Source organism: Molothrus ater, chromosome 1 (genome assembly GCF_012460135.2).
Source record: "Molothrus ater isolate BHLD 08-10-18 breed brown headed cowbird chromosome 1, BPBGC_Mater_1.1, whole genome shotgun sequence".
Taxonomy (NCBI): domain Eukaryota; kingdom Metazoa; phylum Chordata; class Aves; order Passeriformes; family Icteridae; genus Molothrus; species Molothrus ater.
The window spans coordinates 140,181,659-140,206,065 of record NC_050478.2 but is presented as its reverse complement, the minus strand read 5'-3'; the positions used below and the strand labels follow the sequence as shown (position 1 = coordinate 140,206,065).

The 24,407-nt window shown below is 37.3% G+C and overlaps 2 protein-coding genes across 2 annotated transcripts in view; one reads left to right on the top strand and one right to left on the bottom strand.

Moving 5' to 3' along the window:
* MTBP (MDM2 binding protein) overlaps window positions 1-2,460 on the bottom strand; it is a 28,640-nt gene extending 26,180 nt beyond the window's left edge. Inside the window, exons 1-5 of the mRNA XM_036404363.1 lie at window positions 2,385-2,460; window positions 1,890-1,970; window positions 862-935; window positions 605-750; window positions 73-131 (exon numbers count right to left, since the gene is read on the bottom strand). Of these exons, the coding sequence (XP_036260256.1) occupies window positions 73-131; window positions 605-750; window positions 862-935; window positions 1,890-1,970; window positions 2,385-2,460 (436 nt within the window). The remainder of the gene's footprint in view (window positions 1-72; window positions 132-604; window positions 751-861; window positions 936-1,889; window positions 1,971-2,384) is intronic.
* Window positions 2,461-2,544: 84 nt separating this feature from the next.
* MRPL13 (mitochondrial ribosomal protein L13) overlaps window positions 2,545-24,407 on the top strand; it is a 31,775-nt gene continuing 9,912 nt past the window's right edge. Inside the window, exons 1-6 of the mRNA XM_036404367.2 lie at window positions 2,545-2,612; window positions 3,164-3,287; window positions 6,037-6,130; window positions 7,789-7,849; window positions 16,128-16,214; window positions 16,544-16,665. Of these exons, the coding sequence (XP_036260260.1) occupies window positions 2,586-2,612; window positions 3,164-3,287; window positions 6,037-6,130; window positions 7,789-7,849; window positions 16,128-16,214; window positions 16,544-16,665 (515 nt within the window). The 5' untranslated portion in view covers window positions 2,545-2,585. The remainder of the gene's footprint in view (window positions 2,613-3,163; window positions 3,288-6,036; window positions 6,131-7,788; window positions 7,850-16,127; window positions 16,215-16,543; window positions 16,666-24,407) is intronic.

The following is a 24,407-nucleotide window of genomic DNA, read 5'->3' as shown; positions in this document are numbered from 1 at the left end:
AACTTTTCCATTCACTATCCCTTTACCAAACAAGATAAACTCTAATGAAATTGGTTTTTAAAGACAGATTACCTGGGGCAGGCAATTTATCAGCTAATTGATGCAGACTTTCAGCAGCTTCATCATAGATACTAAAAACGAAGAACAACATGTTTGGAACCAAAATATAAACAAAGTCATTTAGAAACAAAACATTAAAACTAATGAATGGTACCTGATGTATCTGACCTCTTTAAAACTCTGCACAAACATACCTAGGCTATGAGAAATCATCGCCTCTTTTACTAAGACAGAAGTAGGACTAATGACATCAAAATAATCTGAAGTAAAACTGGAATTAGGATTCAAAAGGAATTAGCAAGAAATTTTTGTATATAGAACATTGTCTGTTAGGAAACTATTCAGTTATCCTGTAAAATCTTCTGTAAAAAATTAAAGCTATGCTAAACAAAATAAAAGTATTTCCAGTGCTAGTAGGGGATTGTTCATAGTTAACTCCTGCTTTGGTAATAACCCTCACTTGTTAAACCTTCTTGATCCCCTTGGGTCATTGCTGATAGATGTCAGATCACTGTTCTTTAAATAAAAATAATCATACACATACTCAGTCAGAGACAGTGATTCCTGACTGTTACTGTCATCTTCCTCAAAACTTTGTGTGGTTCCCAGGTTCTCATCAATGCTTGCTTGGTAAGAGTCTTCATTTTTCTGTGTGTCAACATTTATTTCCTCCCAGTCAGAACTGCAGAACTAATCAAACAAAAAGACTTAAATAAGCAAAAAGAGTTTTGAACATCACAGTCTTAGCTTGTTCTACAGGCAGATGGTGAGGAACTTATACTCTAAAAGAATTTGTCTTACCTGATAAAAACCACAAATGACATGACTTGCAAAATACCATTTCTTTGCACCTGGAATACCAGCCACCGAGCAAGCTGCAAAGAGATAAAACAATTCTTAACTTAATCAATTCACTATAATCTATTCTTCTTATTGTAATGAACATCTCTGTTAAAAGACTCTGTAAGTCATTTATTGTGCAACAATTACTTGAGTTCTACTTCTTGGCACTTTCTCAGTAAGTAAGAAAACATTTGCCTCTTTTCTGTTCTGGGTAATATTGCTTTCTCTTTGGACCATCTGTATCAGACCTGAACTAAGTAACACCTTTCATAAATATGATTTAGAGTTCACAAAATGAGATGCTCTATCAATATTTCTATGCAATAAAAAGCACAGAACTTGAAAACAGCTTAACATTCCCATCTCCATGAATTTTAAGAGCTTACAGTGGTTTTCCCACATAAATCCCAATTATATGACATCTGTGACAAGATGAGCTTATAACAGTAGATATCCAAACCAAGTAAAGAACTAAGAAAGCATTTTTTGATTAAAAAACCCCAAAACAACAAAACACAAACACACAGCCCCTAAAAGTACTAAAGCAGACCTTAAGACATCTATTCTAAGGTTAAAAAATGATTTAATATTCATGGACTAAGGTCCTGAATTGTTACCCAACAGACAAGCATTATTTCTACTGAAAAACATTAGAAGACATTATAGGAGTAACTAAAATATCCCATTTCCCACCGACCTGAGAATCAAGCCCTTTCCTACTCTTCCTTGCTCAACTGGACTGAAATTTGTCAACTCTTCAAAACCCTTCCCCTTAATTTCTCAGAACCAATCAATCTAATCATCTCCTAACACCCTAGCTGCTGAAATGATGTCAGGTTCTCTACAGAAACAGGAGCAGCAGGAACAGGCCCACCCCACAGCAATTGGGTTTACCTGAATTTCTGACTTGTCTCCCCCAACAGAACATGCATAGGCCAATTCCTCAATAGCATTTGCCCCACCTCACTGTGCATTGCCGTATTTACCTGGGAATGTGCCCACATCTGCATTTATAGATGCATTACAACTTTCCTTCAGGAACTGATACATGTCTGCAGCAGTCCCAGCTGGAAAAAGAAAATAAAACTTAAAACTACTGAATTATGAAAGTTAAATCTTCTTTCTTGCAAATGCATATAAAATTCAGTGTGACATTAGAAAGTGAATTTAGGGAAGAAGGGGGAAAGGGACTGGTTGGGGTTTTTAACAGAAATATCACCTGCAGATAAGCAGTTTAAAAAAACAAATTTTCCTAAATTCTCCTTTAAGTCACGCTCCGGAACGCATTACGGAGTTACATGGCACCATCACAATAAAGCAGGAACCCCCCTGAAGTTTCTGCAGGTTAAAGGCACCAAAGACTTTCAGCCCGAAAGCAAAGGGGTGTTTAGGGGGGCAGGAGCCAGGAGAGCCCCGCAGACACCGGAGCACGGCCCGCCCCGGCCCAGCGCCCGCGGCCCCAGCGCCGTCCCCGGCGGTACCTGCGGCGGTGGCTGCCGCGGGCCCGCCCTGGGCCCTGCGCTCGGCCCAGCTCAGCAGCAGCACGTAGCGCTCCATGGCCGGCCGGGCCGCGGCGGGCGCCGCTCCGAAGGTCCCGCGCTGCCGCCCGGCACCGCCCTCCGCACGGCAGCGCTTCCGCTTCCCGCGGCCGCGGCCGCCCCTCCCTGCGCGCCCCGCGCGGCATGGCGAGTTACAGCCGGGCGGCCCAGGTGAGCGCGGCCTCCCCCGGGCCTGCGGCGCCTTCGCTGCCGCCGGGACGGGGCTCCGGGGCCGTGAGGGAGCGGGCGGGCACCGAGGATCCGCAGTCCCCCCCCCCCTCCCTGGAGCGCCCTGGGGCTGCCCCCGGTGTCACCTGAGGGTGCCGCTGGCAGCAACCGCTGTGTGCGACATGGCTGGGGACGGGGACTCGCAGACCTGTGCCCTTCACCGCGAAGGAAGGAGACCTTGGGCGTTCAGTGTCCTGCAGCGATGTTACGGCTCGTGTAGCCATAATGGAAGCTTGCAGCAGGAGATAGGCCTTTTTGAAACAGAGCCCTCGGTGCCGGTAACTTGTCAGTGGCGTTACCCTTGTACATCGCCCTGCAGTGGGTGTATCGCAGTGCTCCGTCCATTTAAAGGTTATTTGAAGGGGGTGCTGCTGCGTATCAGTATTCCTTCTAGTGTTATTTGAATGTAAAAGAAGTGTTGTTTTAATTGAGGAAGATAGATTACGCCAATGTGAGTTTTCCCTATGATAAGTACTGATCCTCTTTCTTTTCAGCAATGGGCTACTTTTGGTAGAGCGTGGTACCTCCTCGATGCGAAGATGCAGCCCCCAGGAAAACTAGCAGCTGCCACTGTAATCAGACTCGAAGGCAGACATAAACCTATTTATCATGCACTAAGTGAGTATTGCAACGAATGAAAGCAAATTTGCTTTTCTTCAACATGCGTGTTTCTTCTAATTTCAGTTTTAAAATCAAACTTTGTATAAAAGATTACATTCCTCAATTGTTTATAAATTTAAAATTAATTGGTTTTCCTTCTTATCTTTTTCCATCATATCCCTTCACAACCTAATGTTGTTTCTTTACCAATACGTATGAAGGATGTTAAGAATTTGTAATTCACTTTGAGTAGCTGAATTACAGTGGGCTCTTCTTTCATTTTTTAAAAAAACTCACAATATGTTTTGTTGATCTTAAATGTAAAGATTTAGTTCAAAGTGCACATAAATAAGTATCTGAGTACTTCCTTTCAATAGGTGCCCAGGACCACAGTCTTGGAGTGCTTCATTCTGAATAAGATGCCAAGGAGTCCTGTTTTCATGAGGCAGTGGGCACAAACTGAAACACAGGATACTCTGAACATCAGATATTTTTTACTCTGAGAGTAATGGGATGTCGTTGCCCAGGAGGTGGTGAAGTCTCCATCTGTGGAGATTTTCAGAAGCTGGTCCTGCTTTGAGCACTGGGTTTAGATGACATGACCTTCAAAGGCCTTCCTGCCTCACACATTCTGTGATGAGGAGGCTGGGATCTGTCCTTTAATGGGCAAGAATCATTGTTGAAAGGTGTCTTGTTTAAACAAAACCATCATTTTATTTTTCTGCAAATTAGAAATTCAGCTATAAAGATGCATCTGTAATCCTGTTCATTACCTGTAATGCTGTAGTGCTGTCTCATGAGGATAAGCATTTTATAAATAATAAAAAGTTGATCTTTCACACCACTAGTACAATGTTTTCTGTAATACCCACGCAGATTTTTCCAGAGACATTACTGTAACATAAAGGAATCCTTGAAGTTGGCTCATACGTGTTGAAGTGTACGTAGTAAAATTACACTCGATCTATTTCACAGTAGGAGGTAGGATTTGTAGTGTTGTCAAGACCCTTAAATGTCGCAGTTCTGTTGTTGCAAATTTTGTTGTATCCACAAGATGTCACTGGAGACTTAAGGCTGTCTTGAGAAATAAAGCAGATGCTGAGGAGAAAATGTTTTGGTTACCCTGTGTAAAAGAACTTTGATACTTTTATGTCTGTGAAGTTCTAAAGTCTCGGAAAGTATTTCAAGGATAACTTCATTTTGTTTAAAATGTTCTGTAAATCAGTACTAATTGCTTTACACGTGTTGACACCAATTAGTTCTAACTGCTACTGAGACATTTAGGCGAGCAAAGTATGCAGGAACTTGGGCTTTATGCACTTGATGCTTCTTTTGCTTCTTTTTTTGAACTAACAAATATTTTAGTGCCTGCAAGATAACAGCTCCCTGGACAGAGTAACATCAGGAAGATTTTTTTTATTGTTTTGTTTTTAATTTGGTAATTGTTAATTCAGTGTTCATGCAAGTGGAAAACTGTTGTCAGAAATGTCCTTAAGATGAGCTTATTGTGTCATCTTCCCAACCAAAAGACCAAAAAGTCACAAAGTCCAGTGTCAGTTCCCTGACATTTATGAAGACATGCAGTGTTTTTAGAACTGAACTGTCAGCAGTGAACGGCTGGAGCAGCAAGGGTGTGTAAATTGCATTTGCACTTCAGCTGTAATTGAAAGTGGAGCATGAAAAGAATACAAGATTAAAAATTAATAAAAACCTTAAGGTGTGAAACTTGCTTTGATTAATTACATGCTCCTATAAAAATGCACGGTCAATTTAAGCCTTGCTTTGTTACCTACTCAAAAATGTTTTAATCAAGTGAGCCTCTTCAAATACTTGTGTTCTAATATGGTGATGCAAATGAGGCTGAACTTTGGAGAAATCATTCTCACTTCAGTTGAATAGCTGATTACAGGATCATTGCTTCTAAAATTAAAAACTACATCTTTTCTCCTATTTATGTGATATTTTTGAGATAATAGAGGTTCTGTTAGCACTTTATTACTACAGAAAATCTTATTAAATCAACTGTTTCTAGCAGGATGTTGGTAATAGAATATAAACCTCACACCTAAAGAACTTTTGATGTTAAAGTTGCTGGTATAAATCTAAATGTGTATATGCTGTAACATTTGCTTCCATTGAATAGATGAAATTGTGGGGTTTTTCCCAACAGAGCTGTAGGGGGTGGTGTTTTTAGGGCTTTTACCCCCTGCCACTTCCCTCGATGAAATATTTTTGTTTGTTTTATATATTTAGCCTGAGAATGTAACTACTTAATAGAAGTATTTTAGTTACCCAAAATGTTCCGTCCTTCATTGAACACTGATACAGTTTTTCTGAGAAAGTAAAATAAAAAAAAAAAAATAGGATCATCTGGAACCAACCTTTTTTTTTTCCTGTTTTGTTGTTGTTTTTTTTTTTTTTTGAATGCAAGTGCATATGCAGCATAATGTGTTGAATAGAATAGAAATTTGCCTGTAAGCCAGATTTCCAAATCTTAGCTGAATATTTGCAATGGTTTAGGCATCTGGTCTGATGGTATTTTACCTGCTTACCTGCCTTCTAACCTAGTAGCACGAAAAATAGTAATTAACGTTGGTATTTAAATGCTGATTTGGATGGTGTGACTCAAAAAGCTGAGATCTTTAAATTTCAGGTTTATGGAAGGTGTATTTATATGTTGCTATGTATGTATTGCACACATAATAGTTGTTACTTTGATTGATCCCCTCTGTGGTTTTCCTTAATATCTTCCACTTCTACCTTGCAGATGACTGTGGAGATCATGTTGTCATAATAAATACAAGACATATTGCCTTCTCTGGCAACAAATGGGAACAGAAAGTATATTCTTCACATACTGGGTAAGCTTTATAGTAAATAAAGCTTGTGGCAATGAGCTTGTGGTAAATTTTATGTCATATTTTCTTAATAATTGAAGTCTTTTTTAGCATATTGCTTTAAAAGGGAATTCCTACTTTAACTCTTGAGGGGGGTTTGTTTATTTGCATGTGTCATGGTGTTTTAAATGGTGCAAAACTTTTTCCTCCTTTCTTTTTCTTTTCTTTCTTGTTGTGTTTGTTTTGGGTTTTTTTATACCCAGTGTATGTTGCTAGGGAAATAATTGACTCAAAAGTAGTCAGAACAATTGAATAAGTTAACAGATTTGGTGAATGAGGTTATGTCTTGTGTTAACCTCTGGACCCAATGATCTGAACTATTCTGTTTACTGTGTAGTAGAAGAAATTTCTATTGGCACATTTAAGATATATATATATATATATATATATATATATATATATATATATGTAGAGTCACCAACTTCAATTATTTTATCCTACCAGGACCTATTTACCTAAGAATAAATATTGAATCAGAGGATGTAAAAAAAGTTGGAAAAACAATTGAAAAATGAAATGCTCTCAAGCTGTAGTGATGTAGAGTACATTGTTATACGCAGTAGTGTAAAATATATTATTCTGGTAGACATAACTTGTTTACAGTGGAGTTGATGATCATTTCAGTACTCCTATTTTAAGCAGTGATATTAATTCATAATAATCTCTGAGTATCACAATGTATCCAATTGAGAGATGAATAAATTTCACTGAGAATGCTAATTTTGTAGTGCTAATGGTGCAATCCTGAAATTGCTGAATTGCTGAGAAATTCTTGTTCAAAGGTGATGGAAATTATTGTGTGCTTTTTTTGTCTCCATCTCCCCTATGACCTAAAATTTTCTCTAAAAACTTAACATGTATGTAAAGTACTTGCTTAAGTACCTAAGTTAGTTTTGAATAAGTAAAAAGAACTGTACACGTAAAACTAATATTTAAGTCCATGCAGCTCAGTGGACATGTCTTCATGATGCTGGGACTATTTTCATTTCACTTAGGCTGATTCCTAATAATGTAATTCAATCAAAATGAAATGTAGCATTACCTGACTTCCATGTGATTTTTTACTCCATGCTATCATTCATTTAAAGCTTATGCAGAGATCTGAATTAGTGCAGCTTCAGCTTGTCATATAGGCTTTAGAAAGATGGATCCATTGCAGTAAAATTAAAATTTTATTACTGTAGATATGCCAAGTCTTGCTAAGATTTATTTAGAGTAGCAAGAAAATAATAAACACAGTTCAAAATGGATGTCTCTTATGTCAGCCACAAACTGGTTGTGAGTCTTGGTCATTAGGAAATATTTCAGAGTTCTGCATCTTATTTCTGTTGTATTCTATAGCTGTTATGGTGTATTTAATAAGCAGTTTTAAAAACATATCCATATGTTTGTGAAGCACAAGGTTTATCATACTCAAGTGAATAAACAAAAAAGCACAAATGGTGTTGAAATTAGATAGTTGACAAGATAAATAAAATACAGGTTTTGGGCTCATGAGAACAACTTCCTTTTTTGAGGGCCTGTAGTACCATTACACCATTGCTCAAAATGCAGTGATACTTTTGTTAACATCGTGCTTGAGCATGTAGAATTAATCTTGTACGTTTGTTTTGTTTTCCTAGTTATCCTGGTGGTTTCAAGCAAGTGACAGCAACTCAGCTCCATTTGAAGGATCCAACTGCTGTAAGTGTTTTTCCCTTCTTCACTTTCATTTGTGAAACTAGTTAGTTTCCAGTTAATTAGTTCCTCTAAACAAATGGGATCAATTACCTGCATATCTAAAGTTAAATTACAAACATTCTGCTAGTGGTTCATAGAAGCTTGGCTTGTGACACCATTTTTGTAAACAATGTTTTCAGGGTTAGAGTGTAAGTTGTGTATTTTTGTCATTCTTCCATGCTGTCCAAAGGAGCAAATCAAACTTGTTTACTTCACTAATTTTTCACTTATTTACTTCCTTTTAGCTTCAGGGGTCTGACCTTTCTCATAAGTGAACTGCCTCCAGTTTGACTGAGCTAAGCTGTGTTTGAGCTTAATGACCCTACTGCTTTTTTAAGACTCAGCAAGAATAATGCTAATCTTAAAAACGTTAGAAAGTGCATCTGCCTCTTTTTCCCAGTGAAATTCAATGGTAGGTTTTAAGTGATGATATTTTTTTAAATCTTTTCTGAAATACTGTGTGTTCATGGTCTGGGAAAGAAATGGTGAAGTTGATTATGTTGAACATAAGCCTATTTACTGTCTGTGTTAGACTATTGTATATTCTGAAATGCAGTGTTCATGTGTTTGTACTGAGTAAAAAAATAGGGAGCCAGATACAAACATTTTGACTTACACAGTTGTGAAATAAATAACTTCTACTAGAGGTTTGAATGGATGGCATTGGAGGACTGAATTCTCTAAGTACTAATGTTTCAGAGCATGATACAAGACCCACAGAGATCAATAGGCATTTATGTTTGGTTTTGACTTTGAAATACTTTCATTTGGGTCACTTTATATAAAAATATTCAAATTTTTTTTCCTTTACCTAGAGAAATTTTGTCTGCTGTAAAATTCATGGGTTTTATCAATTATTTGGAAATCTTGGTTTGTCCCAAGTCTGCCTTATACAAGTGCAAGTACTCAATGAAAAAGTAGTCCACCATATGAATTTGCCTGGTTTCTGTTTTTACTGTCACAACTTCTTTAAATAAAATGAAACTAAATCCTACATTTCCATATAATGTTCTGTCTAGAACTTTTCAAAACAAATGCTTTTGCAAACAGCCTCTAAGATAGTTGTAATTCCTTTGGGAATTACTGATAGTTCCATGTCTAAAATGGATTCTTCAATAAGTGTCATTTGAGCTTCAGGCAGATGCTGAGCACTGGGAGGCAGTGTAACACAACTTGTTAGGGCATGAGACTTGGATGTTCTCTAAATTACCTTCTGGCATTTGTTCTAAATACCTCTTCTATTGCCAGACTCATAGATGAATTTCTCTGCAAACAGAAGAGGATTAAATGCATTGCCAAAAACCAAAGCATGTTGCACAAAGGCTCAGCAAATGATGATGTGGCTCAAGTCTTGGTCTAATTTAGCAGCAGACACTATTTTTTTAACACAATGGTGGAGAATCTTCAGCAATTAACTCTGTCGTTCTATTGAAGATAAAGCATTCAGTTGCTCTCTCATAAAAATACCTGACATGTTTTTATCGTAATTAGTAGTGGGTGTTAATTTGGCAAGAAACATTATGTGTAGCTGTAATGGGTTTTTATGGCTGGAAACACTTGTTTACTAGTTGAATTGTATTGGTGTGAAATGCATTGGGATATGACAAAAATGGAAATTATGATGATGCTTTATTAGCAGGTTTTATTTTTAGAACTAGCTTTTGAAATCTGAAAAAAGTAGTACTGTAAAGAGAACATCAGCCTAAGTAACATGCATATGCATCTTCAAATCATAATCTAAATGACACATAGTTATTATCAAGACTTTTTAAATCACTTTATTTCATTTCCTTTCTGTTTTAATCACATTAAATTCAGTTCCTGTGAAGCCAGTGGAATTAGGAAGATTGTAGAAAGCAGGCTGTATCTTCCTCTGGCATCTGAATCTTCATTTCTAAAGTGTTACTTTCATCCTGGAGGCTACTGCTCTTAGTCTGCCCTTGGACTTACTGCCTCCTGCTAATTCATCCTGGTAGTGTTCATTAGGATGAGTCATCATTGCTTTTGGAAATAGTGCTGTTATAGAAATGAAGGCAGTAAATTAATGGAAGAGACTACTTCCAAGGAAAAGATGTTGTAAACTTCCATGGTGCTACATAGAGATTTTGCAATGGATTTGACTATTTTCAGTTTATATAAGACTTCCTGAGTGTGTGTGTATATAGTAGGACTGCAGGAATGCTTAGCACTGTCTTTATTTACATATATCTCAATTCAAACATGCAAATCCCCAAGATAAATATTTTTCTGTTAGTTTTGTTTCTAGTATACAAAGTGTTTTAGGAAAACCTGCTTCACAGCTAATGGCTGGTTAAAAAGATTGTAATGAGTAATTTGATGCAAAATGCTGTAGTTTATGCTTACATGGGAGGCTGAAAGCCGTAAGTATAGTTGTCAGAATTTAGACAAGGTTACTGTGGTATCATCCCTGATCATTTCTAGCTCCTTCCTAAGGTGCCACCAAGTGATATTCTCACTTCATGGGGGCTGACCTCATTGAATCTATCTTACTGATTTTGGAGCTTTACATTCCTTGCAGGTGGTAGTTACTGCTTCAGAGGGTTTGTGCTGAATTTGAATTTACATGTGCCTTTTTTCAGAGGGCCATAGGATGATTCAGATTGAAGAGAATCTGAGGAAATCTCTAGTCCAACTTCCTACTCAAAGCAGTGTCAACTATTAGGTCAGGTAAAGCTGCTGGGAATTTATCCAGACAGGTCTTGGAAGCTTCCTATGGCAACTGTTTGTATCCAGGACTTCTCTTCTTTGTTGAAAGCAATAAAAAACCTCACCTGTCCTATTATATATGTCTGATCTCTGAGGTATGATTTTGTACCTGAGATTAGAAAAAGACTGCATTTTTTTTTCCATTGTTAATATGAGGCAGTGAATGCAGAAAGAAGTGTGTGTAGTTGATGTTTCGTGTAGAGCTTAACTTAATGTTCCTCATTCGTTTTGCCAAGGTTTTCAGCACTTCAGAAAAATTTGTGTTTATGCAAGGGTGAAAACTAGTATGTTAACAAAAAGATAGCAAAAGTACATAGTCCAGCACATTTTTACCTTAAAAAGTACAAAAGTACATAGTGTAGCACATTTTTACCTTAAATACTTGTGAGTTCATTTGGGAGACATGAGGAGGGAGTGTCTCTGAATCTGTCTAAAATTTCTACTGTTTTCAGTTGTCTGCTCTTCTTCAAAATAGCAGAGAATAGAACTCGTCTAATGAACTTGGCTGGGCTACTTTAAGAACTGCTGATTGAAGAAAAAAAAATGAGCTTGTTCACATTTCTCTGACTTAGCTTGAATGTAATTTCTTGGACCACCCATAAGCAAAACTATTAAATATGTTCTTTAGGTGCACCATGAGACTTTGTCGCTGTAGTTCAAAACAGCCACTCTGTTCTTCAGGTTAATATAATGTTAATATTCTGTATGGCAGCAATAATCTCTTAGGATATAAGTGGGCAGGCAGCATTAGTTTCCATTGCAGGTTGCAAAAAAAAAAATCTGATTGTATAGGGTTTGGTGTGTTTTCTTTGCCAGGACAATCTTTTGAAAATAAAGGAAACAGGTAAGCCTTTGGATTTGAGGTGTAGTTGTTTGGAATGCATAGAGGTTTGGGATTTTCTTTACTTTTTAAATAAAACTTGAAGAAGTTTTATTTAGGTGCAAAACTGCTGATTGGCATGAGATCAGCACTTTCAAAATTAGACTTCTAGGTACTTGATACAGAAAGATTAAAAGATGTAGTTTTAAATCTCGGATTTGAGAGGGAGCAAAGATTACTTGAAAAAAATCCTGGAAAAATCTTAAGACTTTTCATTTAAATGCCTCCAAAATAATGTTGTCAGATCTAATCTACAGAAGTAGATAGTAATCCTGTGAGGACAAAGTTTTCAATTAATTTTTCTTTGATTTGTGATATGAAAGGTAGGCAAATTCAGCTGCATGAGTAACTTGACCCCAGAAAAGAAAAAGAAGAAATTACATTTGGTTAAGACCAAATGCTCAGTGAGAGGATTGACCTTTGCAGTATTCAGAGGCTGTATTGCTTGTGACAGAGAAATAATGGGCAATAATTGTTCAGAGTGAATGTTACCTGCTAGGGAAGATTATTAAGTGAAGCAGGGTAATTCAGTGGAAGTGTGCTGGGAGGGAGCCTCCAGGGGTGTCCAGGTTTTGGTTTGTTCAGCTGCTGGCACTGATGTGAAGGGGTTTAAAATGTTCTAATTTTCCTTTTGAACAGTTCCCTTTTCCAGTTCCCTTTAGCAATTGCTTGCACGTAAAGACTTGCCATTATATCTGCCTAATAATGGTCTTTTGAAGAAAAGCTCAGACAGAAAGCACAGTTAAATCTTGCTGTTGCTATTTGAGAACTTATTTTATTTGCATTAGTAAGGGATAGTTGATAGAATAATATGTACATGCTAGAAGTCAGTTATTGAAACACTAGAAGTAGTAGCATTTTCTATTAGAGGGGAGTAATGTTTTTTAATTAATTAGAACAATACTTAAAAGACTGGATTAGTAGGCACACAAATTAGTTTTGCATGGGGAGGAGAACATGCTATCTTGAAACCTCTAGGTGATCTGAGTAAGTCTTGGAGCTGACTTGGTCATTCTCTTCATAGTACACAAAAATAAATGCTTGTATTAAAAAGTCTTAATCCATTCCTTATTTTTGAGGAAGTTAATAATTTAAAGAAGTTAATAATTTAAAGAAAACATTAAACTTCCACATTTTTGTTAAGTGGAAGCAGCAGTGGAAAGCCAAATGACATCCATGTGCATGGAAGTTTAATTTGTCTGTGACCAAATGATTTTTATGGCAGTATTGAGTAAATTCACTCTTGCTTGTACAAGTTGTACTACTTGTACCACTGTCAGAGGTAGAAAGTTCTTTGTGTTGTGTTTTATAAGGTGTGGGTGAAAACAATATTGTATACAGAACTGAAAACCATGGACTGGTAAAAGGAAGATGTGGTATCAAACTGTACCTCCAAGTAACTGCCGTATCTCTTGAAATTCTTCTAGGGTTATTTTGGTATGCCTTGTAATTAATCACTTTGTTTTCTCTGGAGCACTGTGTCCTTCCCATGTTCTAGAGTTGCTTCCTGTTGATTATTGGACTTAATTCAGCTGTTAGGGTAGACTTTCTTCTGGAAATTCAGCCAATTATTTTGTGCTTCTCAGTACTAGGAGTGGTATTGCTCTGTTGATTTCCATCTTTAAAGTATGTTTTATCTGGCAAAGAATCTTTCTCAGAACTTGTCTCCACCAGACATCGTCTACTAGTTGCACATAAGCCAGAGTTTGTCACAAAAATTATAATGTTTAGGACTCACAGTGTTTCAAATAAATGCATTTTAATTTATTTGTACTCATAAAATGTATTAATATGTTGTAAGGGACTGAAAGTGCAAGAGTTTTAATAGAGCTGCCTTCTGATTTATTTCCTTCCAATTAGCCCTTTAAATTGGAAACTAAAAGAATAATGTCATATAACTGTGTTATTAAGAGCATGTCTATGCTATGAGTGTATAAATAAGCCAAGCTGAAAAAAAGGTATTGCAATAGTCAAGATGACAATTGCAAGTAGAGCCAATGGGAACTCTGTAATTCAAAAAAAAACTGGGGCAGACAGCATCCTAGTAGTGTAAAAATCCCCAAATACTAACACTGGGGTGGCTGTGTACTTCTGATGGATTTCTGGTGGATGTCTTTACTTGATGGAGGAAGTGTCATGGTCTTCAGAAGTAAGTATTTATGAGGATGTGGAATTTTATACATTGCCAGTACTAAAGATAAAGTAGTGGGGGAAGAGGCAGTGAGAGTCCATGAATAACTGAATAAACTGTTAAACTGTGCTAATTCATTTCAAAATGAGATCAAGGTTGCAGTGAGACTTGTGTGTGAGTAGAGCTCTCTGCCAGTCTGAGATTCCACAGAAATCACTAGGTTTTTTAACTTTCATGTTAAATTAAACTCTTGCTTTTTTAATAGCTTGAAGTAAGCTTAATGACATAGGAAGCAGTAAGGTTTGTTTTTTATTAGAAGTGTATTACAGGCGTGTAAAAAAGGCATTTTATTGTTAATTCCTGAAAGAAACAACGTGTCCTGATGTGTGTTTTCAGGTTTGGGTTTCGTGTGAGTTCAGTAGCAGATTTGCAATTCCATACTTTTTTATTTAGGGTTGGTCTATTTTTAGTAAAACTTGAGCATGTTCAGGTAACAGAAGAGCCCTTACTTACTTAACATTTTGCAAGTATTGTTGGTTGGATCTGCCTTTTCTGTGACACAGCCTTGTTCAAGGTGCAAAAGCAATCTGTACAACTTCACTTAAGCTTGTGCTTTACTGATTTTTTTGACTTGACACCACAGCAGTGAAAGTGGAGTTGTGGCTGTAGGCAGAATTTTGGGCAAGAAGTTGGATCTAAGCTTGTTCTTTCCAGTAGCTGGGTTTGGATTTATTTTGGCTTGGAGGAGAGTCTTTGAGGCAGAAGTTAAGATGAAGGAATTTTTCCAGCACTACCTTCTGTGTCCTGGCTGCCTGTTTAGCCTTCTGCTCTGTAGTTGGACTAATGACCTTGCAGTAAATCAGAATCCTGGGCTGCTTTCAAAGTAGCGTGGGCAGCAGGGTGGGGAAGGTGATTCTGCCCCTGTACTCCACTCTGCTGCGGCCACATCTGGAGCACCATGTCCAGCTCTGGGGCCCCCAGCACAGGAAGGGCATGGATGTCTTGGAGCAGGTCCAGAGGAGGACCACAGAAATGATGGGAGGGATGGAACACCCCTCCTATGAGGAGAGATTGAAAAAGTTGGAGTTGTTCAACCTAGGGAGGAAAGGACTCTGGGGAGAGCTTATTGTGAGCCTTCCAAGTATACAAAGGGGGTTTACAGAATAGGTGGGAACAGACCTTTTATCAAGACCTGTAGTCACAGAACACATAGTATACTGACCTAAATGAAATATAGTTTGTTCTACAAGCATGAATAATTTTTATCCTAAAAAGCATTAGTTTTCATCTTTGATTTTTAATACATGCTTATTAATTTTTATTAGAGAAGGTATCAAAACTGTATATTAATCTGCAAGATCTGCTATATTTCTCCTGCCATCTTGATTTATTGCATTTGTCCACAGATTTATGGTACTGGCTGCATAACACCTGAAAATCTTATCTTAATGTGGCTCCACCTGGGAACTTGGTGATTGTCTCTAAAATTTCAATTGAATCCCTTTAGTTAATTTTATAAAAATAAGTAGTTTTGCTCAATACACTTTGGAAAATATCCAGGTGCCTGCGAATTTTGTGCTTAGTGCCCTGCATTTCAGTGTGGTTTATTGGCTTGAGCTTGGTGCTGCACTAAACATGCCTGGGTACTTTTTGATTAGGAGCTAGTTTATATCCACGTGTCTTGGAGCAAACATTTTACTTACAAAATTGCACATAGGTCTAGCTCTAAGTGCTTAGCTGTCCTTCATGAAACCTTTTTTCTCTACTACAGTTGTGTGCGTTGTTTTACATTTACAAATGTTCCCCTTCTGGATGAAGTACATAACAATGTGATTTGTATTTAAATAAAAGGCATCTTCACTAGACTCCAAGAGAAAATCCTGTTGAAATTTGTTTACTTTACAATGAGCATCATCTAGAGTAGATGTAGAAATTCTATTCGTTCCTGATGTTTAGAAGTGAGATTGTTCATCTGGAACTAATAGCAAGGGTTATAAATATAAATAGTAAGTTTGTAATGCAGTGTTTTGGTATGTCAGCTTTGCTTAAGGTACAAAGCATTAATTATAAAAGTGTTTTAAACACATCAAGTTACACTAGTTAAACTAGTTGCTGGGAAATTTGTTTAAGCACTTTTTTTTTTTTCCTAAACAATGTGTGTATGTAAATGTGCAATAAAATACAGAGTTACCACAAGCTTCTCAATTCTTTGAAGATCATACGCAGCCATCCACAAAAAAAGCGAAATATAGCTCTTAACTTTCTAAGCGGAAATTTTCTACATGAGTTTTAAAATAAGTGTTTATATGACAAGGAGTAAGTATTTCTTTTTTTTTATTTAAGTCTAGAGCTCCTTCTGAATGTGGTGCCAGAATTCCTCAGGCTGAAAGATGACTAAGAAGAGCTTCAGTGATGAACAGTGTGGACAGATGGACACACAATTAACCTATTTCATGTTATGGGTAACCGCCCTGATTATTTGTTATTATGTTACCTTTCCTCAGATTGTTAAACTGGCTGTTTATAGAATGCTTCCAAAAAACCTTCAGAGAAGAACTCTGATGCAGAGGCTACACCTGTTCCCCGAAGATGTGAGTAGCCATGCAGTTACATTTTCATCCTTGTGTTATATAGAGGTGAAGAGGGAGTGTTAGCAATAGCACCCATGTCATAAGCAAGTAAATTAAAACCAAAATCACACTGCTTTTATATATATATATATATATATCTATATTTATATGTAGTTGGGGTGCTTTCCATATTATTTCACAGAGATTCAAGACATATGAGATTGGTGTATTTAGGTCAAACACTTAGCATGAGGAATGCAGTACTATTGACAAGTTTTGGTCTGGCTTTGTGGGCAGGGGTGGTGTTTGTTAAACAGTCAAGTAGTTAGGACTATTCTCACCTGTCTCAGGTTATTCCAGAAGATATAGAGAAGAACCTTCTACAAGAGATTCCTCAGCCACGTGCAGTCCCCAAGAGGTTAGATGAATATACACCAGAAGAAATCGCTGCCTTTCCGAAGGTTTGGACTCCGTAAGTATCTTAGATTTTTTTAAGAGGACACATTGACAAAATATGTCTAATGTAGGCTCCCACATTATTAGTAAGAAAAAAAGTAGTCATTCTTCTCTTTAGGTAATTTTTTTTTTTTGAGAGATGAGGTCATTAAAGCAAAGAACAATCGTTGCTAAAATTTTGTATTTCTGGCTTGGTTTTTTTTAATAAGAAAAGTTTTACTTAAAATGTTATGTTTTCAACTCCTTGCTTCATCAAAACGAAGAAAGTAAAAACCTTCATTACCTGGTTTGAGTTGGATGTGCTCTATAATACATAACTGTTAGCCATAGGCAAAGGAAATGCCACTCAGGTCTGTAAACTTTCAAAAGCTTATTAAAAATCACTTGTCGTTAGTCTCCTCACCTTAGATAGTACTAAAATATGTCTGTACGTCCACTCTGTGTAATGGAAGCACCTCTGTGTTACAGTGTCTGTTAAAGGAGACAGAATCTAGCTAATACATTACACCCTCTTCTGAGCTGAAACAGGGAGACCGGTTTTGACTTCTTCTAACCTTTGTCAGTGATAAAACTTGGTATATTTGCTGTTATCCTCAATACTGAGTGGAACTGAAATTCCTGAGACCTCCTGGTTTCTATGAGATTTCTGTGGATTAGCACTGAAGAAGTTTAGATTCTGCACCATTGACCAGAATTCTGCAGTACATTACAGTAAAGCTGATAAGCTTGTCCCTGTCATATGGTGTGCTATAGTCTTCTGTAACTGTGTTTAGTATGTAAGCTGATACAGGTTCTCCACAATAATTTAGTTTGAATGGTGAGCTGGCACTTAGTTTTAGCTCACTAATTGGGAGCATCTGTATTGTCAAAGGAAATAGTGTTGTGCTGACAGAGCTTTTAAAATGCATTTCTTGGTCCCCACATACTACCATAGTTCATCTCCTTAGGACTGGGCCACCTTAATTGTGTTGACTTGCAGGTGTGTGTGGCAGAGGACAAATAAACTTGATGCCATCTAATTTAGTCATTGCTGTCAAACTAAGTTTTGTAATATCTTCATGTCAGCGTATTAACTTTGGGGAAAATCTGCTGGTAAGAACACTGCTGCAGTTAGAATTCCCCTCCCATAATTTCTTGGAACATTCCCTCTGAAGGAATCCAAAGCACAGAGAAAATAAGCATCCTCTTTTTTGTATCTTTCTCTCCTCTGCAGTCTCATCTGGATTGATTGCTGATAACTGCACTCTGTGTATACAATATTACTCCTTGCCAATTATGGGGGCTGGGGAGTGCAACTGCCTTGGAAATCATCTAGCAGATTTGGAGGCTTGCAGCTCAGTGCTTCTCCTGTGGGAGGGCTAGGGAGCTCAAGTGGGTATTATGGTGAGAAAAACCAGGGAATAGGTGGGCCTGAGAGGAACAGAATAGTGGGTGTAAAATCAGTGAGAGAATGCTAGGGAGAAGTGGAGGTAGTGGGCTCTGGGAGGAGTAGGGAAAACAAATGGGAGTTTGGATGAATTTTAATGCTCTGAGTGTAGAGACTGGGGGAGAAGTTTCCCTTCAACCAACTACTCCATCTAGAGCCACATTTAAAGGTTTGGAGACACACCTAACCCTTGCTGTGTCAGACTTTTGTCCCACCTGATTTTATGCTCTCAGGAGCTGGTAAGATCTCGCAGAAGGAGAAGAATGTAGATGGTTATCTTCCATCTCTCCACTAACTGCAGGGCTCATCACTGGTGTAATTTTGGCTTCTTATCCTGGCCTGCAACCAGGCCATTGTTGGTGTCAGATAAATTTTAATTTAACCTTCAGCTCAATTTTTTACCAGTTTTGATATTGGGAAGAGTTTCCAATATGAAGTAATGGGAAAAATAGTAATGTTTTTCCTGTCTGAATGAGAAAGTGTAGTTTGATTCTCTGACATTCAGATTTCAGTCCTGGGGAGGGGAGGAGGGCTTAGTTGGCAAATAAAAGATGAAAAATTTAGCAAATTTGGTAAAATGACTTTCTCATGTGAAATATATTTTTTATATATAAGTATATTTAAAATAATTTAAATATCTTTATATTTTGTATATATAAAGTAAAATATCTTTATATTTTATATGAAGAGGTCTGTAAAAGGGGACTTAAAATGAGCCATAGCCATGTACTCACACTGTTCTGATTAAAATGCCAGCTGGAGTGTCTGAGAATAGACAGCTTTGCACCAAACACATTAAAAGAAAGGGTGTATGAATATGCAGAAGTAATAGAATCTCTGTTCTGAGCTTTTTCAGTGTGTGAAGCCATGGAAGAAGTAGTGTTGGCATTATTACAGTATTCCTGTGAAAGACTGGAGAAGGAACAAAGATATAAGTATTTACATAGTCTTCTTTTTAGAGGCATATAGCACAAATATTCTTTTAAAAAGAAGTCAGAAAATGGACAGCTTTGTTCAAAAAACCAAAGAGAAGTTAGGTTAAAATATTGTTACATAAATCTGATAATTTGAGATGTACTGAGAAAACAACTATATGACACAAAAATTACTTCAGAAGAGAAAACATAAAGGGAATATGAGTTGCTTTGTAGAAATACAAATATTGCAGAGATATATTTGTATCTCAGAATACCAAACTGACTTTCTGTTTGGGTTCCTTGTCATTTCATTCTTGTCAGCTGCCAGGCTGCCCAGGGAGGTTGTGGAATCTCCAGCCCTGGAGATGCTCAGAACTCACTGCACAGTTCCTGAGCAAGCTGATGTAATGTTGAAGTTAGTTCCTCTTTGAGTGGAGTCCTTTCAGATGTAAATTATTCTATGGTTCTTTATATATGGGGAAAGTAAACAAACATAGTAAAATAGATTAATATTTTAATAAACTGTGTTTAAAAGACCCAGTGCTTAGGTTGCTAATCTTATTAGTCCTGTTGGGCTTTTCCTTGGGCTGTTGTTTGTAACTCTGTACTAGGCTATCACAGTGCTAAAATGAGTAGCTTGTTCTTGTCCCCTACATTCTGCATTTGTGATGTAAAAAGCCTTATTGTGGACTTGGATCTGTGAGCTTCTGCAGAACACATAGATAGCTTCCATGCAGTATGTGCAGTCCTTACAGTGAAGCAGAAAATGAAGGACACAGAAAAGCTTTAAACTCTTTTTTTTTTCTTCTTCTTCATATGGTTTTAGTAATTCTTCCTGTCTTATGTGACTTTTGGTTTTAATTATTACTTATCTTCCATGGGGTTTTGAGCCTGGTGACCAACCTATTTACCAAAGAGTAGATGTTCAAAATTAAATGAAATGTCTCTGAGAGTGATTAGAAAAGGGAGGAGTGAGAGGGAGCCAGTGTTAGTGGTTCAACTTCTTTCTACAGAAAAAAATTGTTGATATTAGCCCTTTAAGATACCTGTATGCTTTATGGGAAAAGATCAAATGAAAAGCAGAGCTTAATTAAAGGTGTGTAAATCTATAAATACAGATTGTAAGTCTATAAATACAGATAAACACAATTATGAGTAGAAAATTAATCTGTGAGGTTTTACATTAAAACTTATACTCAAGAAATGTACCTTACTGTATATAAACCAGACATAAAATAGATAATAGGGAATGAATGTAAATAGCTGAATTTATATGAGAATTTACTAATATCAGGAGGAAGATACCCTTTTTCTCTCTAATTGGAAATAATAATGTAAATTTTCATTTGGAATGTGAAAAACTTGCTCAGTGCTGCTAATGTTATTGAACATTTTTGGTATATTTTGTGTTGAAAAATCTTGCTATAGAGGGTTCTTTAAAGGCTGTTTTGCTGGTAGTTGGAGACTGACCCACCACAGAGAAAGACACAGTATGCAAGTGGGACACTAAAATAGAGAAGCAGTTTTAAGAAAAGCACAGGTGTGGAAACAGCAAATCATTTGGTTTTCAGTTGCAAGTATTCCCATCACCTCTCCTTCCACCATGAAAGGACATCAAGAGGGATCCTGCTCCATGAAAGGGAGAATTAAAAGTCAGGATATTCCCAGTCAGAGATGCTTCTTTCCTCAAGCATTCTTTCCTTTTGTTCCTAATTGGAGCCAACTGACTTTCCAACTTGTGCAGAGGTTCTGACTTAGATCCTGCAAGGAGAGGTCTGAAGAAAGTGGGATGGAAAACCATGTAGATACAGGAAAGTAAATTATGTCTGTTCCAGACATATTTCAAGGTAAAAAAGATCAAAAACTAGTTCCTTTGACAGAGTTTGATCTTGCACTGTGAATGAAACTTTTATTTCAAGTGTGTTTGATATTTCAGACTGTATGTCTTCTAAATGAGTTTTAAACAGAAATCATCACAGAGTTCACCAGTTACATATGACTAAGCAAACAATTCTGTTCCATGAAAGCAAGGATACATCAGATTCATGGGCAAATTTTCCTGTTATGTACCATTTGAAAGTTGTTTAACTGTCTGGGTATATATGTGTTTTGAGACAATTTTAAAGGCAGGAAATTGTATTTCAAGAAGTATTTAAATAAGAATGTTAGCAGATACATGGAACAGCAGCCCTGTGTTGTTCCAGTGAGATGGATGCATTCCTGGGAGTTTCCCTTAAGAAAGCAGAGCTGTCTGATTGCATGGAGTGTGCTTGGGCTGGTGCTGGTGTGCAGGCTGAGTGCCTGGTCCCCTGCCAGCCCTCCTAGGAGCTGCCCTCGGGCCAGACAGCTGCTTGCTTGTCCCTGGGGAAACTTCCACACTTTTGAAGTTTTCAAAACTTGATATATTGTAAACTCTGCAATTTGCTTTTTGAAAACCAAACACCTTCTTAATGTTTATATTTGTGAGTAACTTCGCTGATTTCTGCCCCCATCTGTACATCCTGCTTTGAGGCAGGGGGTTGCAGAGCATGGTCTGAAGCCATGATTTTGTTCCAGCCCAGCAGCATGGCTTAGGCAGGGTCCCAGATGACACTGCTTGTCATCTCCATGCCATGGCACACAAATTCCTGGAAGTTCGTCAGCAGCACTCTGTGGCTTTGAAAGCAGAAAATCACAGTGTTCTCAGACAGAAGTTTGCAGGTGGTGAAACACAAGCATGTTGGATGCCTGTGAACTGCAGATGGCTCTGATAATCCTCTTATATATTCTGTCACTCCAGTTCCTCCCCAGTTTTGCCTTGCCAGACTCAGGCAACTAGAAGCCACCCGTGATGTTTCCAGCAGACAAATTTGTGGGCACCGGTAAACAGAAAAGCTTTTGGGTTAAAAAATCCTTTCAGCCACTGCTTCCTTTTCTGTTTTCTTAGAAGAACTGCAGCAGTACTTACCTTGCACATTCTACAATTTCTAGTGCAAGTTTCTGTTTTTAGTTACACAGATTATTTCTAGAATGTAGTAATTGAGCAGCAGAAGAAGCCAGAGATACCCTGGTTATGTGCCTGAAAGGATGTTCTAAACAGTGCTTTTATTTGTGCAAGATGCTAACAGGTTTTATTAGGATTTTTGTCTGTTAATTTCTTCAGATAACTTCATGAGGAGCAAATGCCAAAAGACACTCCACATCATATTGCATAGAGAAATTACCTTTGGAGTATTTCCAGTGATTTGCTGTGTTACAAATTATAACTTGCATTTTTTACTAAATTTATAAGATTTTTTTTCTCCCTATAATGAAGTAAAATAAAGGAAAAGAGTGATCACTCTAGTTACCTTGAGAAAAACAGCAGGAAAGTCATAAAGCCATCTCTAAAGATGGTGAGGTCTTGAGCCATTTTTGTAAGAACCATCTCAAGTTTATTTATTAGCCTTTAAAAATTTGGTACCAAATTAAATTTCTCCAGTCTTTTTCTTAGTTCCTGTTGTAGAGTGTGTCTGCTGCTTCTTAGGATTTGTATTGTGTTTTATATTATGCCTCACTAGGTAATACTTGGGTTTTATCTTGAGCTAAGTATTGCCCCTCCAACCTGAGTGCTCATCTTCTCTCACAAAGCAGGCCTAGCATGTAGCAGTGTTGAGAGAAGACTTGGCCAACACAAACTTCTGTAAAAGACTGCAGCCAGTCTTACTTTTTCCAAAAATACTGTATAAACTGTATAAACCAGGAAAAAGCTATCCTGCCAATCCAGCCCCGTTCTGTTCCAATGTACTCTTTGAGAAGTCCCTCTGGCAGTTCATTTTCTGTGGCCTTTTTGCCTCTTGGTGGAAATTACATGAACTAACTGGAGATCATTAATCCCCAATCAAATCTAGTAACTATCACTGGTAACTTTTGGGGTTTTTTTACTAGTAAGGGTATTAAATGTCTCAGAATTTTGTGTAGCAGATTTTTGTTCATTTAAGAGGAGATTTGGAGGTAACCAAGTCCCACATTTCAGACTACCAGAACTGGATCTAAATTCCTGTGCAAAAAGCCACACAGGTACTTAAGAAGAAAATTGCTCTCCTCTTCATTAGGTTTTAGCTGCAGGCAGCACCTGGACACTAATTAAGAAGGGTCAGTAATTCAGTCATCTTAAAAATCCAACACATCCACGTTCAGATTTTTTAGCCTATTGAATTCAATTACTGGCTTTTCTCTGGCATGCCTAAAACAGATCAGTGCTACTGATTCTCATAGCCTTTACCTGGGGGCAGCTTAGGTTATTTCTAAAACAAGAGTTGAAGGGAAGAGATAATAAATGGGTAACTGGGCCCTTTTACTTGAACTTTCTGAAGAGGCTCCCAAAAAGAAAGTTCCAAAGCTACTTTCCCCTTCCCTTAAAACCTGTTTATCTCATATGTGAGAGTAGAAACTAAATGAATGGAAATTTGACAAGGAATAGAATAGTTGTATATGATACTGTTGAACTACTTGCCCAGATGAAATTAGAGTTAGATTAATTTTTAATCACTCTCTTATAAATGTCTAGATTTCCTTTTTTCACTTCTGTGGCTGACAGTAAGTCTGGAAAATATTTCACTATTCCTTCAGCCACTTCTCTGTTTATTTGAGGAATAACGTAATTCTTTGTCCAAAGCCAGGTGTACAGTGCTGCTCTGTATACAGTCCTATAGCTTTTTAGTAGAATATATCACTAAAAAAGTAACCTTCTGTTTTCAAAAAGCATCATCTTAACAAGATGAAGCTTACGAGTATATTCCATTGATTTATCTTAAATATATTTCCAGACAGAATTCATATAAGCAAAGTCAAAATCAGGGAATTACAGTAAGTTTAAAGAAGCCTAGATCAATTTTTCTTAACTGAGGTTGTAACTACTTTATTTTAAATTTTAATAAGCCATTCTTCATTTCACTCAGAGTACCTAAATGCATATCAGATAACTTGATTTAGGGACCATTTTTAAAAATTACAACAAGTGCTAGGTTTATGCAGAAAAAAGCAAACAATTTGCAGCTGAAAACCACAAAATATACATCTTAAGTTTTGTTTCTGCTTAAAAGGATTAGTCACTATAGCTGCACTGTCATAGCAGTATCACATTTTCTTACTCTTGTTACAAAATGCAGCTTCTGTTACTGTAGTTTGTTCTCCAAGCAAAATAAGTTATACTTGTAGAAGTGCTTTTTAGGCAAGACAGCATTCTGCTTGAGAACAACACCAACATGGAAACAGTTCTTGTGCTCCAAGAAGAGGAATTGAGGGTTTAGAATAGGCCACAGTGTGAATTGGAAAGTTAGTGATAGTTGAAATATCATTAGCTATTTCACTGATTATTTTACCAGGAGCATAGAGCTAGCATGGGATAATAGCTACCCCTTGAGTAGAAGAATTATTCTTCTCCCCCCCCCCACC